Raw genomic sequence first — 16,304 nt, 5'->3', positions numbered from 1 at the left:
CCAGCACAGGGTAGCCAGCCGGTCTAAGAAATGGTATAACATCCCTGTCTTTCCGCTTGTTTCTTCCTTTCTTCCTTCCATAGCAATCGTTCTCCAGGATCTCTCGTTTTAGGGGTTCCAGAAAGTTAGGATTTTTTTAACACGAAAGTGTTTTATGCTGGGGTCCACCAAGTGCATCCGTCACGGATATGACGTTGATAAAATGGACGCCAACGGCGAGAAAGAAAAAAAGCCAACAAAAAAATTACAGCATATCCACGGGTGAATGATGAAGAGCTTGGGCGAAGGGGCAAAGCTCCTCAAGCAATCATTGTTACACCGTGAAATGTTCAGTGGTTTCCCCCAGCAGTAATCAAAGCGATGCGCCGCTTTGATTACTGCACGCCATCTAGCGTGAAGGTTGCCGCTGCTTTTTTTTCTTTTCTTTTTTTGCACACATATTGCACACATCGCTATGGGACAGCGCCATCTAGTATATCGTCATCCAACTGCAGTTTGCATGCACCTCTATGGGACAGCGTCATCTATTGAATGATACGGGAGACGCGACGGCGGGGACACGCCGCATGGAGCGACGACCGACCAGGTGATGCTATCTAGAAAAGTCCCCCCCCCCCCCTCTGGGAATCGAACCCACGACTTTGCGACCGCGACGGCAAGTTCCCGACGCCCTACCGAGTAATCTAATTCGGCAGATGCTGGACACCGCGCGAACGCGCCTTATATCTTTCACACATTCTTTTTCGCACGGTGCTCTATGTTGGCGGTGTAGGTAGGCGGGGCGGAGCAGAGCGGTGCCGCCGTCTGTGTGAGGTGAAAAGAAGTAATGCTTCACGATCGACACTTACTAGCGCTTACTCCGAGATTGCGCGCGCTATCGGAGGTCATGGTTAAAGCGTCTCGATACCAGCGAGGTATACTGGCCGCGCTGGCGTCGCCGAGGCACCCTTGACGCAGTTACGTTGGTTACGTTCTTTCTTTGCCTTTAGCTTCGTGTTAGCGTGCGTCGGCTCATCGGAGTAGTGCAGCTTCCACATGCACCAACGGTATTTCTCCGCCGCCGACTCCTTCGATTGCGAGAGCACGGACTAACAAAACTGCTGCAATACGCGTTGCAGAAAGGACGCGATTTCGACGTGCGAATGTCGTGCCTTGGTGGAGGGAGACCAGCGCCTGCGAGACAGAGGCCAGCGGGACGCACGCGCTTGCGGCTCAGGCTACGAACCTCTACCTCCCATGCTGCTGAAGCGCAGTGTGTGGTAGTGTATGTATGAGCGCAGGCATCGGTCACCCACTGCTAGAAAGCGCACACCGTGTCGTTTCTCTCCTTAACTGACGACGCTCTGAAGAAGTGCATGCCGGGTACCAATGTTGATTATGAGCTTGTTGATATCATCCTTACGCGGGATTCACGATTTGCTGTGTCCAAATGTATGTTCACAACGTCAGCTATCACAACGGTTTAATCATGATCATGGGCGTTAGTCGTCGCGATAGAGACATGCCGTCAACACGGGTGCATGCACGTCAAACAGTGCTGTAACTGCCAAACACGAATATACATTGTACAAGTTCTCATATATCACTACACAATAAGCACTACTTCTGTGAAGGCACGTTTCACTTTCATGTTATACCGATTCCTATGACAGGGGGATCAGCCATGTTTTTTTCACGGCCTCTTCTCACACTATATTCCGTTCGCGACGCAGGCGGAGTTTTCAGCAGGGTGTTTTAGCTCGAGAAATGTGTTCTTGGTATGTCATTAGGCGTTTTATGTTTCAGCCGTTTGGGAACTGGTCAAAATCCGTGTATGGTAGCAAACGGGGTACAACCTGTTTAATCTCCCTGCTAAATTTACTTTGCCTCTTTCTCTCTCGAGACTGCACTCGCTTGCCCGTAAACGCCAGCGGCACCGAAGGGACAGCGAATCACTCCTCCACACTTCCCACACCTTTCATGTTGAGTTCCACTGAACATGAAAGCTGTAGAGCTTGGAGATTTTTCGCCAATTAAGACGCTTTATTTCCGTAAAATTTGTATAGATTTATGTTTTAGTGTCGTGCTAGGGCCGCATGGATGATAATTTTTCTCCCATTATGTTATCTCAGACATATTCTAAAGGTCACTGCACCTTCAGCCAATCGCTCAAATTATAATATTGCGAGGTAGAATCACGACGAAAATACCCTGAAGCGCGGAGTTCCTGGATCATAAATGATCCAGTCACCCCGCGCTTCTAAGTTTAGGTAGACTGGATCATTTTATGATCCAGTCTATCTAAACTAAGCTCTGAGGAAAATGAATCAATTATCACACCTTCATTGACAATTGGTCGAAAGCGTGTTTGAACTCTTGTTCTGGCTGACTCGTTTCCTGCCTACGTGCTTGATAACAGAAGAAAAGAGATTGACTCTTGCTTCCCATCCATTAGATGCGTATAACAAAACGTCGCGGATTTGAAAGACCTGCGATGCTCATGTTCGCCACTCTGATATCATCTTACATTGCAATGAAGCAAGCTTCAATCTCCATAATGTCCGACAGATGGGGACCTTATGGAAATTTAGAGAAAATGGACTGATTGAAGAAGCAAATAGATTTCCAAAAGGCCGGATTAATGGGCATCTCATGGAAATTTGCAAGAGAATGAACTGAAGTAAGAGAACTCGGAGAAATAAATACAGAAGCCAGTATTCCTAACTAAAATATTTATTCATGTCGTTGACTACCATATTGCTTGCAAAAAAGTACGATGGAGTAAACAAATTAAAGGCACAAAGGGACAGATATTTGCAACCTAACTACCTTTGTGTTTCTTTGTGCAGTTTCTCTTGTCTAAGGCAGGGATTCTCAAACTTTCTGGCCTTGGAGAATCCCAGCGACTTTTCCAGAGTGCCGCGGGACCTCTAACTTTTCCTTGAGCATCAAGACGACCGAAAAAAAGAGGGGGTGGGGGGATACATGTGCAACCACAGTATAAACACCGTCCGCCTAGGCCTTTACTGTTTTTTCGTTGACGTCGAACTCTCGACAATACATAGACTTGCTATTCAACCCCCCCCCCCTCCTCCCCTCCGCGCCGCTCCGCAGCGTAAGGCAATGCGTAGTGCCTGAAGGCATGCAGCGTAAGGCTCCGCAAGTCGCGCTTTACGCGACTCGCGGAGCCTTACGCTGCATGCCTTCAGGCACTACGCATTGCCTTACGCTGCATGCTTCAGGCACCACGCAGAGTAAGGCAATGTGTTCACGTAAACGAAGCGCCGGACATATAGAAGCCTGTTTTGCTTTTTTTGCAAAACAAAAACGCAGGCATGCCACTCACGCAGCAAAACGGCCGTCGACCGTACACCGGTCGCAAAACTAAGCCTAAATGCTCCTGTAGGCCACAGCGGGCACGAAGCGACACCTCTTACGTGTATCAAAGCGCTCACTGCGCGTTTTGATTACAAAACCTACATAGAGCAGTGCCACGTTACCGTGCATGAAAACTGTGCCATGTGAACGCTGACGCACCATGAGCCGCCACGAATAAAGCGCAGAGGTGCTATATATATATATATATATATATATCGTTGTGGGCGTTCATTAGTCACAGCTACCTTCTGCACTGACATTACGCCTGCATAAGGTGTTTTTCCAATGCAGTTTCTAGACCTGGCATGGCTCGATGGTAGAATATCCGATTGTCACGCAGAATGCTTGGGTTCCATTCCTGCTGGAATCCTAATTTTTATTCTTTGCAGGACAACGCTGCCGATGTCGGTTTTTCTTAACGCTCTCGCATTTAGGTCACCAATGTCTGTTCTCGCCGTTCCTGGGTAGATATAAACTGGCAATCACCTGTGTCCCATACCCGTACACCGCGGCCCGTGGCAAACGGGTATGTGCCACACGTGTCTGGCAGAATGGGTTTGATGACGTACGCGACATGATTTTCCCGTTATTCAGGTCACCACCAGACAGTCATATTCGTCAAATCTTCTTACCCTCCCATGCCAATTTTGGTCTACACCAAATTAAGGAGACGACCAGGAGAGCGCCCAGACATAGATAGATAGATAGATAGATAGATAGATAGATAGATAGATAGATAGATAGATAGATAGATAGATAGATAGATAGATAGATAGATAGATAGATAGATAGATAGATAGATAGATAGATAGATAGATAGATAGATAGATAGATAGATAGATAGATAGATAGATAGATAGATAGATAGATAGATAGATAGATAGATAGATAGATAGATAGATAGATAGATAGATAGATAGATAGATAGATAGATAGATAGATAGATAGATAGATAGATAGAAACGGCCAAAGTGCCTGAGGTTCGCTAAAAATGCTTCGCATTTAATATTACCTATGATATTCACATCATCGCACCGTAATTGCACTTCGTTGTGATAATACTGACGTTTGTGCTCTAACGTGACTGCTGGCGTTACGTCAGACCATAAGTTGCCCATTAAAAGCCAGTGCTGTCGATGTGCCTGGGAAGCCCACGATGTGCACACAGCTACTACTTTATAAATCACGTCGAGCCTCCTCGTAACGCTTCGCTCAAAGCCAAGAAATGCAGCACAGAACTACTGGCTGACTGCTTCGCAAGAAACCGATTTTCACAAGGCGTGGGATTTGCCCAACTTTTTCAAGATTGATTCCTTTATATCCACATTGCCTTCTACTGTGTTTACTGCTCCAATATTCGGCTTACTGTTTTTGCCGAGTGTTTATTCGGCGTACAGTGACCGCATTCCGTTCGATCTGTTTGTTCTATCTAGCAGTCTGCAAATCTGCTCGTTGGATTTCGTTCGGTCCACACTTCCTGTGAAACGGCAGCTGCATTGCATAGGAGCATACAGCCTATGTTTGTTTTGTCCTTTCTCGTGTGTAGAGCGCTCATAGGAAATTTTGAAACATGGAGTGTCAACAGTGCAGTTTGAACACGACAGAAAAATCTGATACTGAGAGATACGTGACCTATCTACTTCGCGAAATGCAGGATTACGGCGTCAGTATTGGGCAAAAACAACACACATAACGACGAAGCCCTGACGACGTATACCGCGAGGAAAGTGATACTACGGTTATACCACTCCGTGCACTACAATTTCTAGAGATTTGGAGGCAATTCACTGCGAACGAGCATAAGCTCTCGTTTCCTTGTTCAATCAAGGCTGTGGTACTGAGACTGAAAATGTAGACTCAAGCAATCTGTAAGTTCTGCGGCCGCAGCGCGCACACTGCCCTTAAGAAAAGCTTAGTTACACGCTGAGACATACGTGTGAACTGGAATTCAATGTTGCCTTGCTCTCTTTCAATCCTCAATCCTGCGGCTTTTTGGTATCGAAATAAAAAATGCAGCTAAAATGTGCATCAGGTCCTGCCTTTTCCTCTATGCTTCTCCACAAGGGCTCTTTTGTATTGTTTTCTGGCCGTTGTTTCCACAGCGATCGACATTATTACCGTCCAGTAATAGAGTGTGTAGTGTTGCTGGCGTCTTTGATAACGACATCAAGTTGGTTGTCTGAGAAAGACTTCAGTCAGCAATTTTCGTTCACAGCATGAACATACTGAAGGCATGCGCTCAGTGCTGAGCGTAATCTTCTCGTAGGGTGTTCATCGTGCTACACAATACGCTTCTACCATATTGTCGCATTAATAGAAAATTGCGGCTCGGTTAACTTGAACACCAGCTTTGGAAAGAGAATTTGAAAAGCTGCGCGGAGACCGCAATTACAATTTTCTGTTATGTGGCGGTTCATAAAGGCTGACCGTGCGATCGAATGAAGTCATTAACCGTCGGAACGTTTCAGCTCACAGAACGCTATTAAAAATATATCGCCCACTGTAACGGCTAACAAAATTTAATGCCCAGAAACCTAACTTAACCTAACATATGAATCAGCAAAATGGTCATTCATTGTTGTAGACAGCAGTTATTCTGAACCAGCAGTTTACTCGGTGCAAATGTTCAAGTAAGAAAAGAGAGCAACAATGCGCAGTCTACTATTTAAGATTGTGCGAAACTGCAAACTTTTCTCGGGGTTGTTAAGAAGGCCCACGAGAGGTTGAGGTACACACATCCCCGGATTTTGCGGGTACTGCAGCTTCCCGACGATTGTGCGTGTACGTATGATTATATACTACCATATAACGGTAATAACGAATCTATACATGCTCAAAGCGTCGCATTCAGTACGCATAAGCGATAATTAAAAGAAACTCGACTCAGGGCGACATGAGTAAGTAGCAGCATGAAATTGTTTTATGTTTTATTACCCTCGGACACACCACCTGCATAGTCCAAAATATCTACAACGTGTAATAAAGGAAACAAAATTCTACTTCGATCCTTCTCAGAGCTGCTTGTCACTCAAGCAATTTTTTTAAAAGTCACAGGTTCGCCGCAAGCGCGAATCCATGAATGCGGTTGAAGCACATTGTAATGTCACACTAGGAACGGCAAGCAGCTCGAAACTTGCAGTGCGCTTCTCAAGCACAAAGGACGCAAGAAAATAACAAACGCATAGGACGAGCGCGAATTACCAACTGTCACAGCTCGACGCTTGCAGCGCGTTGCTCAAACACAAAGAAGGACGCACGTAAAGAACGCACAGGTATACACAAGACGGGCGCGAACTAACAACTGTCACAGTTATTACTTTGTGTTTGGGCAGCGCGCTGCAAGTGTCGACTATGCACAACCAACTAGACCCCACTTTGGCTCTTCTACCTAGCAGCCCACTCCTTTCGAAAACGCGGCCGCTGCAGCGAGCGAAGAGACCTTTGTGGTGTCTATAGCTTCAATACAATCTTTGCGGGGAAAGCCCAAGACGTACAAACCTCCCCCCTCACACGAGATAAGCGCGCAAGCACGGGCAAACACGACATGTAGGTCAAAGTACGGGTAGGAGGCGCGCGCGCATCCCAACTCCGGCGAAACACCAGTGGGGCGACGACCTCTAAAGCGCAGCCTTCACGCCACATCGCGAGTGATAGTGAACAGGAAAAGCACCTCCGAGCCCTGCGTACCGCCAGCGGCAAATGGTGCACATAAATAGCTCGCCATTAGTATGCCGGAGGACGTATGCTGCGCGGCGGAGTTGTCTAAGGCGGCGCTCTCAGGAGGGAGTGGTCGCAGGTTCGATGGCGGTGACGACGGTGACGACAAAAACCCGCCGAAAGCGTCCATGTAGCCCGGCCACAGTGGTCTAATGGTTATGGCACTCGACTGCTGACCCGAAGGTCGCGAGATCGAATCCCAACCGTGGCGGCTACATTTTCGATGGAGGCGAAAATGTTTGAGGCCCGTGTACTTAGATTTAGGTGCACGTTAAAGAACCCCAGGTGGTCGAAATTTCCGTAGCACTCCACTACGGCGTCTCTCATAATCATATCGTGGTTTTGGGACGTTAAACTCCAGATATTATTATTATTATTAAAGGCGTCCATGTAATTGCTATCGCAATAAATGTATGGATGTTTCCAGCAGTGTTCTGTTGAACGCCAGGCCGCATTTCTGTTGCGTATACGTTAATTGGTGGTCAGCTTTCTTTTTTTTTTTTCCACAGCCATTGCGCTACATTGACTATTGAGCTATTATTAGTACCTTTACGTCATTTGAGATATCACGCTGAATTCAGGAAGATATATATCATACCTGCGAGTAAAAAAATATTTCATGTTTTAACTATGTTCAGTACATTATTATCAGGCTTTCTTTTTATCGCTGACAGGAATATGGTAAGTCAGACGTCTATATTGAGACTTGTTCTTCAAAGCCATCAATCTCAAACAGGCACGGTATCAAGAGCGTCACGAGAATAAGCACGCTTTTTTTATTGAAGCTGCAGTGACTTAGTTCCAATAAAAGTTAAGTGCAGTATTCGCCAGCTACTGCTGAAGTACCTTTCGGTCGGGCAACATATAATGACAGGTTAGCAGTGCCGTACCTTCCACTTGATCCTCTTGAATCTATGCAATATACCTTCCTAGTGAGCTCTTCAGACGGGACATCTACGTCTACGTGAACTGCGTATGATGTCCACGAAGTCCACGGTCACTTCTGACATAACTTGTTTCAGATACTTTCTCTAGCTAGGCTGCCATGGTAAGGAAAGGGTAAGCCATAATGAAGCTCAGCAAATACCAGAAGTAGAACCAAAACGTGAAGTTGAGAGAGCGGAAGTTAAGATCGTAAGTGAACGGAAGATTGCTAGTATAAGTCATTATTGAACGTAAGGCCGGCAACTGCGTACCCGGAAGTCGCTTGGCCGACAGGAGGTGAAATAATGAAAATTGGGTATGACCCTCCGCCCGTATGGATAGTGAGGCTAGGCCAACAGCAATGCTATCTGTTCGGCGAGACAAGCTGAAGAAGCCTCTGTCGCCAAAGTGCGGAGATGTACACAACGTAAACTTGGCTTTAATAGTCGAGGAACGTTGATTTCTTGATTGTTTATTAGAGTAAGGGAAGATGAAGAACTAAATTTTAATCTATAATGAACCTAGGGTTTTGCATGTTGTTTGACTGCCAAAGCGCGCTCTTCAATCCAGACTGAAGCGTAAAGATAAAAACAGAGCCTATTATGCGATGATCACATACACTGGAGCATGTAAAAGCGTATACGCATAGTATTACCATAAGACTTACTGAGGTTCTTGTATGAACTGTGCCATTTAAGAACTACAGCAAACAATGTGCAGCAAAGCAGGGTTACAGCGGATCCGTTATTAACATACGTAGATACTATCGTAAAGCTCATAACTCATAGTTGACTTTTATTTTACTCAGTGGCACTTTTGACGCCACAAAGAAAAGCAATGTTTCGGCTATTCTGACCATATTCAGTAAGCATTATGTACGTTGCTTAATCCCTTTAAGGGCAGCGTTCAGCTAGCCTACCTTGCGCGGTCAAAGTAAAGCTAGCCGTCACAACAAAACCATTTCTAATACGGCAGCAGGTCATTAGCCGAGCCCGTAGCAATCTGCATGCTGTCGATAAAATGAGCGCACACAAGAAACTAATGCTGGCTCCTGGGCCCGTATACTCGCTGCCCAATGAGACCAATAAATCCTCACTTATTATTCACGCATTAGAAAAAGTGACAAGGGAGCTAAACACTGAGAAGTAGATAACATAACTTCTACCTTCAAAACACAACGCTACTTTTACAAACGTACAAATAAAACAACTATCCTCGTGGCAGCTATAAAATGAGAATCGAAAGGGCGAATGCCCGGCGCTATCTCAGCTTTTAGTATCGTGCGAGGGAAAGAAAATGTACGAGACAGTGAGTTGCGGTGAAATAATGATTGCCCTTAATAAAATGGAGTTCGCTAGGGTGTACTGACACAAAGAAAGTACCTGAACGGTGACTATCTTTGATGTCGAAACAGGGATGCGAGGCGGAAAGGACAGAAAAGGGCATAAACTTATTGACTCACGAAATCAAATATTCCTACGCGTGGCATAGGTAATACAGTATTGTCTCTTTGTGAGCATACATACATAGCGACGTTACCGCGCTGTTCCGTCTTGCAACTGCTTCAAGCCAGCACTCCAGACGAGGCTTGCAGAATCTCGAAATACGTCGATTTGTTTTGTTTTTTTTTTTGTTCTTTTTTTTTCAATAGGAAAAGGAAGGACAGCTAAGAGGCGATAAAGTAGTAAGGAGTTCGGAGAGCAAAAACTAAGACGACAGCAATTGTTCATGGGAGGACTACGCTACTTTTGGAAATTTCATGTCCCTCCACTGTCTACATTGCAGTGCTGTGCTTAATAAGCGCGCTGCAGCGCCAGCTTGCAGGGCTTTCTTGCAGGCAATGCGAGTCGTTCATTTGACTTCAGTTCTCTTCCTCGCTTGTTCGTGGGAGGGTGCGCGCTGTCGAACGAACGAATGGACCTCGTCCGCGAAGAAGACGACGTATGTTGGGAGCTGGTCTCCGGGACAGTGGTGGCTCGTGGAAATTCGATTTCCCCTCGGTGCACGGTCAACAGTGTCTCTGTTTGCCGCTGCCCACCCTATATCAGCCGCGGCATGGTGGTCTGTTTTCCTTTCCGCGCGGACCTAACTGCGAAAGGAGGGATGGTGGTGTTGTGTTCGCAGTTCGCGAAAGGCCTAGTAGGAGGTTGCAAATGAAAACGTAATGCTTGTGACACATTTTAAGCGGGCCGGCACCTTTCAGAACCGCACTGGTATTTGTTTGCGTTGCCTTTCCTACTAGACACGTCTATAGAAGGTTTGCGCGCGGCGTTCTTGTAAATAATCGTTATCCTGGCGATTCAGGCGATAATAATTGCACCGTTTCTTAAATACCTGTTTACCGCATTTGTAATAAAAAACGATGGAAGGGACCGAAGCTGCTGAGTAAACGGCCTACTCACGCACCTTTTTTTCTGCTACGTAACTTCGTATAAGCGCTGTTACCTCACTTATAGTAGCAGCGCGTGGTAATAGCGGTGGGAGAGAGAGAGGTTATGTTATGGGTTCTGAAGAGGTTTCCCTGGTGAACTGCTCCCGCTGAGTGTAACGAGAAATGACGCGTATACACCGCACATGACAGAAGCAGAACGCTACAAGACAACGCTATAAAGAAGGCAACTTTGACAGAAGCCCGCAAACTTTGTAATTGACATTCGCTGTCGCCTGCACACCATATCTCATGTAGTGTTCGAATACTGCTACCGTAGTGCCATTTCTTTTCCCATAAAAAAAAGATGAGGTTTTATTGCTATATTGCCGTACAGCTTATGATAAAACATATCTATGCACGAAGAGGTAATATCCTCAACATAAACATGATGATCGTATCGACGAGGACGGAAAGTGCATGCCCTTTCTTCCATGCTGTTTTTGTCGTACAGTTACCCATATGCCTCCGTATGATGTATCTCGATCACATCACAACGAATGCTAAGAGCAAAGCAATGTAACCTAAGTGTACTGTAGAAGAACACCATACCTTAGTTCGTAACTTTCTTGAAAGGTTCGTGTTCTGAATATGCACGACCACTGGGACGCGGTCATACCTCACTATTTCAGGAGAATTATGGGAGTCCACCCTCAACTCGCATAGTGTATACTTGTTTGAGTAATGTTATTGTCTTAGACATTCTTGTCCCCCGCTATCAAAAAAAGGTCGTAGCAGCTGTTATAGAAACTGCCTGCTGCATCTATTTCAGTGCAAAGCCATGATAGGACATTGCGGAAAATCTATATTGCTACCCTTGAGAGGCAGCGACCGAAACATCTCGTGTAGAAGTGTTGAGATGCATTTCTATTTTTTCTTGCGCTTTACGCGTCAGAATAAACTATCAGAAAAACGAAAAACAAATTCTTCAAGTACAAAATCAGTTAACAGAAATTAAAAGCGAGACTCGCAATAGTGTCTTGTTAAATTACACCAATTGTACGTAGCACAGCAATAAAAACTTCGCGATCTGTTAAGATTATATACATCAATAAAAATTTATCCGCAAATTTTACAAGAACTAACTTGAAGCATATTCGTTCTGAGCATTTAGTTGAGAGTTTTGTAAAATTTAGTATTATAAAATGAGCGCGCGCTAACGTACGCTACCACGCATAAAAATGTAAAACATGACAGAGAAATTCCATTCACGAGATGTCATTTTTTCTGGAGGAGCATTATTAAGGCATTGAATAAATATTTCCGATGCGAATGGTAATGCTCACGACAAAGCATAAGTCAATGAGTAGTTTAAGTAGATCGTAGAGGGTCATACGGATGGATCAATACCCTGGTGAGATACGAATGTTACGCCAATAGACCGGAGTTACATCAAAGAAAGGAAAGACGACAATTACCAACCATGCCACCATTTCGGATACGCGAGAAATCGGTTTGTAGGAGCGCAGTTCTAAAACCACTGCACTCTCACACGTAATGCCAAAACGTGCATTCCCGCTTTTTTTCGTCTTTATTTTTGTAACACGAGCTCCTTTTGTAAGAATACTGTTTGCGTTTACTCGAAAAGCTGTTCGATCATTTATTTCGTGATGCAGCTACCACAGCCGTGACGTAAATTGTAACGGTTTCGCCATTTGCAGGATTTTAAATAAAATATTTGGAGTTCAGCCCCCTTAAGCCCCGAACAGCCCCAACACTGGCAACAACCAATGTCAGAAGGAAGCGTTGCCGTCTTGATTGGTCCATTAGAAAACCACATAAAATATTTGCTCTTTTCTCGCAGATAACTCTTCGATATTCCACGGCAAACTTTGAGTGAAGGTAGACTGCCTACTTCTGATGTACGCAATGAAACCAAGCATGAAGATCAATACCAGAGCATAGCTGGCCAAGGGGGCACAACGCGATCAAGAGAGAAACACTTTTGTTAGCCGGTTCGTTGCCATGGCAGAGTTTGCACTGCAATAATGAAATCCCCACATGGATGTTCTATTCGATAGTTCAGTTTCCCTTTTGAATGATTAACATAGTAGCTTTCCAGCGCTATGGTGTTATAGTGAGGAATCAAGAACTTGCATAGCACTCATGCTGGGCCTGCTGTGTTGCGACGGTTGTCGTGGCGCTGCGAATTCATTCTTGGGCGTTTCGTAGAAAGTACTGTAATTGCAAATTATAGTCCGAGTGTACCATAACGCGCCGTATTTTCTGCTTACCTATATGAAACTTCTGCTGTCGATGGGTTCCATTCAAACGCCTTCTTGTTGTGTGTAAGAATTGAACGCAGCTTCTTATTTTTACGAGACACACTAGATCGGCTACATGACACATTGCTGTCGTCGCCAAGGTGCACATTTTTAAACCCACATTTATTATCTGCCAAGTCAAACAGTGCGCACACCAAATGGCATAGCCGCGTAGACGCACAGTGCTAACGTGTCGTTCATCAGGGCTCTGATTGTTTGTAACAAATACGTACATTTTCTTCTAATATTCATGCCTTTAGTGTTGCTATATCAAAGAAAACATGCTACCGTTGTACTCCACTGAGAGATCTATGACACTGCTTAAAGTTTGATTATTTGAACAATATCCAATGCGCTTATCGAAAGCCCCATTTCCTTTTGATTTTCAAGGAAAATCACCGAGTGCTACAACATCCGTCTTTTACAATAAGCGTGCCAGTCTCTTATCTTGTTATCACAATAGGTTTATTCTTTCTAATGCGTCATGGGCAGTATTTTACTGCTTGTATAACTTGCCTGCAAGAAGCTGCCACATCAGACGTGAGATTGAACGGGAACAATTTTAACTGCGAAGCTGTTTAGCAAATCGTTCCTTGTCAGGAGAACCAAAAAAATATCATAATAATCGGGCGTGCGCCACACAAGTTGGATAAGTCCCACAACTCGTCACCAGATCATCATAAACGGGCATGTGCCACAGAAATCGGGTAAATCCCACTACTGACCACTGGCCCACTAAAAATGAAGAAGGCAACAGCTAGCCCAACAAATGGCTGCGGAGCGGCGGCGACCCCGAAGAGATAGAAGGCCTACGCCTACGAAGACGTGCCCGTATATCTATGAGAGGTGCGAACACTTGTTGAGCGCGATGTTATATCTCTGCAGTTTGGACATCCGTGTCGTGTCTCTGACTGTATGCGGTTTAACTCGAACCTTTCTGCGCTGAGAATCAGCGTAGAAACAACTTAGCATCACCTAGCTAAAGCCTTTCAGCGACCTAGAAGCAACCTAGAAAGAACCTGCACCACTTTGCTAAGACCTAGAAACAACCTAGAAGCAACCAGATTACCCTTCAGAATCGTCTAGTTTCGCTGCTTCAAACGTTGCGCGGCTTAGTGCAAGCTTCGCCATTTTTATTGCCCATTGATTCAAACGATTTCACAAATAACACTTTCACTACCTTCTACAACCTATACTAAATCTCAATTCAATTCGTTGTTTAGTTTAACGTCATGGAAGCTGTGCGCGAAGCTCTCTGTCATTGCGTTGAGTCTTTGGTAAAGAATGCCAGCTGCGATGCGAAGCCGGCGCTGAAACGCCCTGAAAGTCCACCATTGCAAAGAACTACGCGCACACCCTCGCGCGAGGGAGCATTTATCATCTTGGTGTACCCGCATAGACCAATTTCCCTGTGCGCTGAGAAGGACGCCGGATTTTCCGTACGTCGTGAAGGCACTCAGCTTACTTTCACTATCGGATGATTTATGTAGCTGTCAGGAGCACGTCGACAGGTGTGAAACCATGCGCCTGCTCTAGCTATGCGCTGTGCACACAGCTTCCAGTAACGCGTTGCAGTGTCTGCCAATGGAAAGCAAGAGATACGTTTCAAACACACGACACGTGATTTGCGTCAGAAAGACAGAAGGGGAGACAGTGGGGTCAGTGTTAACGCCCCGCGAAGCGACTGTGGAAGGGCAGCGTGGCAACGGTTCGTGCCGTCACATGACCAGTCCTGTATCGTTATATCACTCACTGTGCCACTGTAGCGCTATGTCGCCTCGCTATGTCACTTCGTCGCACGCCGAAAGTTTCACAACAGAATACTCGGCGTTACTTCGACTACATGAACGCGCACCGTTTCTTGCCGTTTGTGTTATTTGACGGCGGTTCCGAACAGGCCACCGTTTGAGCCACCGCTTGTCGTTGTTAATTTACGAGGAGGACGCTGGTACAAACCTTCGCACCCTTAAATGAGTTCTCTTTATTTCATCTCGTTTTAACACACCAATGGAAAACAAATATCTTCACCTGAGGGCTACATAGGAAGGCATAAAAAGAAACATTTCTAGGGCAGTTGATGTTACGCGACACTGGCATTGCCTCTATGGCATTAAAATATTGCGTGCCTCATAATTACATCAAAGTTTCGGCACATGAAACCTAATAACTACATTAAATAATAAAAAAAATATTTTCTTATTGACAGTTTGTTTCTGCCTACCCTAACTCTCAGAAAGAGCCGCAGTACGTGACAGGGTTTATCTAAATTATTAAATATAATTCCCATCTTTCTCACACTGAAAGACGACGCATCAATGAAGCGTAAGAGACATGCCTTACGTGCTCGTTTAGTATTTGCACAACGCGAAGTGAGCTTTGCCTTAATATGCCCTTTGGCTTCTTACATAAACTGTCACTGGTGTTAAGGTATTCGTCGTGGCTGGGGCCATGATTCGCATTCCCGTTTTCGGTTTTACTGCATTAACTTTCTCCTTTCACGCAGTGCCTCCGGGAGATCCTGTTATAATGGACGAAGATGGACGCAAGCTGGAGGGCCTCGTTGGCCGCTTCAGCGAAGGACGAAACCTTAGGCTCCTGTGCGAGGTGGAAGGGGGTAAGTGGAAAAGATCCGTAAAAAATAAAAGCCGGGCTTATTTCTTACGTGTCAACCTTTCTAAACAATGTCCCTAGTTTGTTTCTTAACATCTTGACATGGCCTTCACATCTACTATCACGGCATCGTTTCGGTTTCTAAACCGATCAGCGGAAATTTGTCCCCTCGCGTAGACCTTGAATTCGATCCTTTCATTGCGAAACAAGAAAAGAAAAGAAACAAAGAGTCGTTCTAGAGATGGCGTATTTTTTGCCAACGGGAAAGGAACAATACTGCAGCCGACTTTTCTGTATTGACAATGTTGTTGTCTTTGCTGATTTCTTTCGAAGATTCACATTTAGACAAGAAAAGCAATTGTGAAAAAATCGCAAAACTGTTTCTTTTGTAGCGAAGCCTTGGAACATAGTAATGGGTTGCTCTCTCCAGTGCCTTCTAGTGAGTCGTCCTCTTTGGCTTCTTCTGAAAGGACGCCGCTCGCGCAGAGAGTTCGTGCCTTGCCGTGACTGACGCCATTAGGCATTGTCGTTGAGTGCCGTCTATTAAACACCTTAACACTTTTTGCAGTTCTGTGCTTCACCGTGTACCCATTTGTTACTGTCTGGCGCTTATTTCAAAGACCGCTTAAAGCCCTTCCTCCGTGGGATGTTAGTTTCTCTCGGCCTTTAGTTAATCGCTTGAGCGATCTTGTTTTGCTTTGCAACCATTTGCGTTCCATCCATAATGTTCTCGCCACGGCCTCGCTGTGAGGTGCACTTTCATTATGTAAGCAGTTAAACCGACACAGTCGTTTCAATTAGCACAATTATCAATAAACGAACACAACGCCACAAGAGAAAGGCACACGTAGTAAGCAATGCACTGAAGAATTTATCTCTAAAGGAAATAGAAATAATTGGTACTATATCAGGCCACTGAAACACAGGAGTTTTTATTTCACTTATGTCTACGACAGTACAGCAGCGAGACAAAATATATATTTCAATATTTCTTACAAGGCTTA

At 45.1% G+C, this 16,304-nt stretch overlaps 1 protein-coding gene across 1 annotated transcript in view; it reads left to right on the top strand.

The window, feature by feature from the left end:
- The window catches only part of LOC119393343 (hemicentin-1), a 113,694-nt gene that overhangs the window by 65,751 nt on the left and 31,639 nt on the right, over window positions 1-16,304 (top strand). Inside the window, exon 3 of the mRNA XM_037660317.2 lies at window positions 15,194-15,304. Within this exon, the coding sequence (XP_037516245.1) occupies window positions 15,194-15,304 (111 nt within the window). The remainder of the gene's footprint in view (window positions 1-15,193; window positions 15,305-16,304) is intronic.

This window comes from Rhipicephalus sanguineus, chromosome 5 (assembly GCF_013339695.2).
Source record: "Rhipicephalus sanguineus isolate Rsan-2018 chromosome 5, BIME_Rsan_1.4, whole genome shotgun sequence".
Lineage (NCBI taxonomy): Eukaryota > Metazoa > Arthropoda > Arachnida > Ixodida > Ixodidae > Rhipicephalus > Rhipicephalus sanguineus.
This window is presented reverse-complemented; position numbering and strand designations above follow the sequence as displayed.